The 2,903-nt window shown below is 32.5% G+C and overlaps 1 protein-coding gene across 2 annotated transcripts; it reads left to right on the top strand.

Annotated features, from left to right (window-relative positions):
- Positions 1 to 1,134: 1,134 nt before the first annotated feature.
- Positions 1,135 to 2,567, top strand: LOC111908069 (homeobox-leucine zipper protein HAT9). 2 transcript variants are annotated; one of them, XM_023903909.3, is made up of 3 exons: positions 1,135 to 1,730; positions 1,855 to 1,934; positions 2,013 to 2,567. In XM_023903909.3, exons 1-3 carry the CDS (start codon positions 1,281 to 1,283, stop codon positions 2,245 to 2,247), a joined length of 765 nt encoding a protein of 254 aa, XP_023759677.1. In that variant the 5' UTR covers positions 1,135 to 1,280; the 3' UTR covers positions 2,248 to 2,567. The 2 variants fall into 2 exon arrangements, with proteins under 2 accessions (XP_023759677.1, XP_042754099.1); XM_042898165.2 differs by having other exon boundaries at positions 1,855 to 1,908; positions 2,013 to 2,150.
- The last annotated feature ends 336 nt before the right edge of the window (positions 2,568 to 2,903 follow it).

Consider the following 2,903-nt stretch of genomic DNA (forward strand, 5'->3'; position numbering starts at 1 on the left):
TTTTTTTTTGAACAATCAAAACATGATTGGAATTTTTTAAAGTTTTGGAAACTTCGTTGGTCTAACAAGTCATTTTTCCGATACGGTAATAAGTCACGTCATTTGTTTCTCTTATTTGACTTTCAGGAAAGTGTAACTTAGTTGAGCTTTTTAAACAAAATGTTAAGTTTGTTGGGTTTTTTTTAATAAACAAAACATGATTAAGGTTTTTTGAACAGTTTGGAAACTTCGTTGGGCTCCTAAGTCATTTTCCTTTTTGAAAACTAACAAATTGTAACATTGTATTTTCATTTATTATTATTTTTTTTTTAAAAAACTAAGGGTGTTAACATTGCATTTTGCACACTCATATTTTATGAAAAACAAACCATTATTTGAATTGCACTTTCATTTTTTTTTTTCAAAAAAACTTATGGTTTTGTATTTTTTAAAAACTAATCAATTATAGCATTGCATTTTTTGTAGTCTAAAGAACCAAAACTAACCGACAAACCTAGGTGGCGACAAATGACAAATACGTCATGTTTCTAAAACAAAATTATGTGTTGTTTTTTTTTAATAAAAATAAATCATTCTTACCCGCTTTGTACGGATGTATCATTAGTCTGTTTAAAACACATAAGACAAAAAACAATAATTTAAATTTGCGTTTATACGAATTGACACCAAGCACAAATTTCTAAAACCCCCGTGTACATTATGTCGTCGATTCTAATACTTGGTAAGAAATAGTTACAAAAAGGGTCTTTGTAAAGAAATAACTACAAAATTGTGGCGTAAGAAATAACTACAAAATTGTCCCTCTGAGATAATAATGTTACAAAAATGTCTCCGTAGGCCGTAGCCTTGTGTAATATCGTAATTGCAGAAATGGACATTTTAGAAATAGTCCCCATATAATAGGACATTTTAGAAATAGTCATTGTATAAAATCAAAATTTTACAAACGATCCATGTTCATGTATTAAACAGTATGTAAGGATAAATTACACATATTGACCATGTATAATAGGGAAAAGAACAATCAATATGTAACAGAACATTACAGAAATAGCTGACAAAATAAGCGCCAATGTTGGGAACAACTACTTTCATAATAAGACTAAAATACAGTCCCCTTCCCCTCCCCTGGGACCCAATTCATACCCACTTTCACATCAATGTGATTCCACGTATGTAATTTTCTAATTATTCTTATTCAATGCACTAAAACACACACATAAATTAGCTACTAATTTTCCCTTCAACTCGTAACTACAATCAGTCGGATTCCTTAACACATGGATCATGAGGTTTCTTGCGTTACAAGCTTAAATCTGAGCTTAGCCGGCGATCATGGTTTTCCAACAAACCATCTTATTTATCTTCACGCTGAAGAGCAAGAGCAAGAACAACTAGAAAGGAAATCTATTCTTAAATGGGATCCGTGCGTCCCTTCTTTGAAATTAGGTTTAGGTAGAGATCAAGAAAGTCATCCAGATCCAATCAACTGGATACCACAAGCTTCAAACTCGACTGTCAATACAATTTCTTCATTCTCAAAATCGACAAGTATCAAGAGGGAGAGAGACGGAGGTAGTCAAGAGGTGGAGAAAGTGTTGTCGAAAGCTGTTATAGAAATCGACCAAGATGAATCCGAAGGACGTGGTGCAAGGAAGAAACTGAGATTGACAAATGAACAAACGTTAGTGTTGGAAGAAAGCTTCAAACAACATAACACCCTTAATCGTGTAAGTAACAAAGACACGGTTTCTTTTCAATTTAATGGAGCCAAAAATTAATCTGGTTGATCAGCAATATAGGCTCACACATGTTCTTATACTGATTTCTTGTATCTTTTCTTTTTATACATAGAAGCAAAAGCAAGCCCTAGCAACAAGTCTTGTTCTACAGCCACGACAAGTTGAGGTATGGTTCCAGAATAGACGAGCGAGGTACAGAATGAAATATCTTCATGTTTAAATTTGCTTTTTATTTCGTTTTTTATTTATAATTAACTATAGCCTCAACAGGACGAAACTAAAGCAAAATGAAGTAGACTGTACACTACTTAAGAAGTGTTGTGAAGCAATAAAAAGTGACAACAAAAGACTAGAAAAGGAAATTCAAGAACTCAAAGCAATAAGAACCACCATCTCCATGCCTCCGCAATTCAACATACAGTTTCCGGCAGCAAGCCACAGCATGTGCCTTTCTTGTGAGAGAATTGTCTCTCGTTGTGTTAGTGGCGGTGGCGGGCGGCGGTGACCAGGCGAAATTTTCTAAAACTCCCATCTGCCGTGCACCAATGTCACACATGACACATCATCTTTTTAGTCAGTTATGCTAGGTATTATAATATAAACAATGTCAATTTTGTAAATTACTATTATAATTAATTAAATTGTTTTCTAGTAAGTAATGTAATTCTTTAGAGTAAATTAAAATTTGGGCACGTCATGTGCGGTAGTTGACATCAAAGGCTTTCAAAATCACCGTATCACCTATATTGACTATTGTCTATTTCCAAGATTACTTAATCTATACCGAGCCACTTACTATTTACTAATCCAAAAAATAGGCTTCGAAAATAATAAATATAATAAAAATTAAATTAAAAAAAACATGGTTATAAAATTCACTATTAATATTGAAAAACACAAATATTGTAACAACATTACACCAACAACTATAATTTAAAGAAAACTAATTATACTAGCATTTTTTGATAAATTAATTTTTTCTTTATTTTTATGTATCATATAATCTACTAATTTTGGGACCCTTGGAGACATAGGCTTTGAACGACCGTCCAGATTACCAATCGTCTGGGTCGGGTCTGCCTCGATCGTGATATTGGATCACAAACAAAAGTCACTAATTAACAAAAGAAAATAATTCTAAGTTTAAAATACGAAAACAAT

This window comes from Lactuca sativa, chromosome 9, assembly GCF_002870075.4.
Source record: "Lactuca sativa cultivar Salinas chromosome 9, Lsat_Salinas_v11, whole genome shotgun sequence".
NCBI lineage: Eukaryota > Viridiplantae > Streptophyta > Magnoliopsida > Asterales > Asteraceae > Lactuca > Lactuca sativa.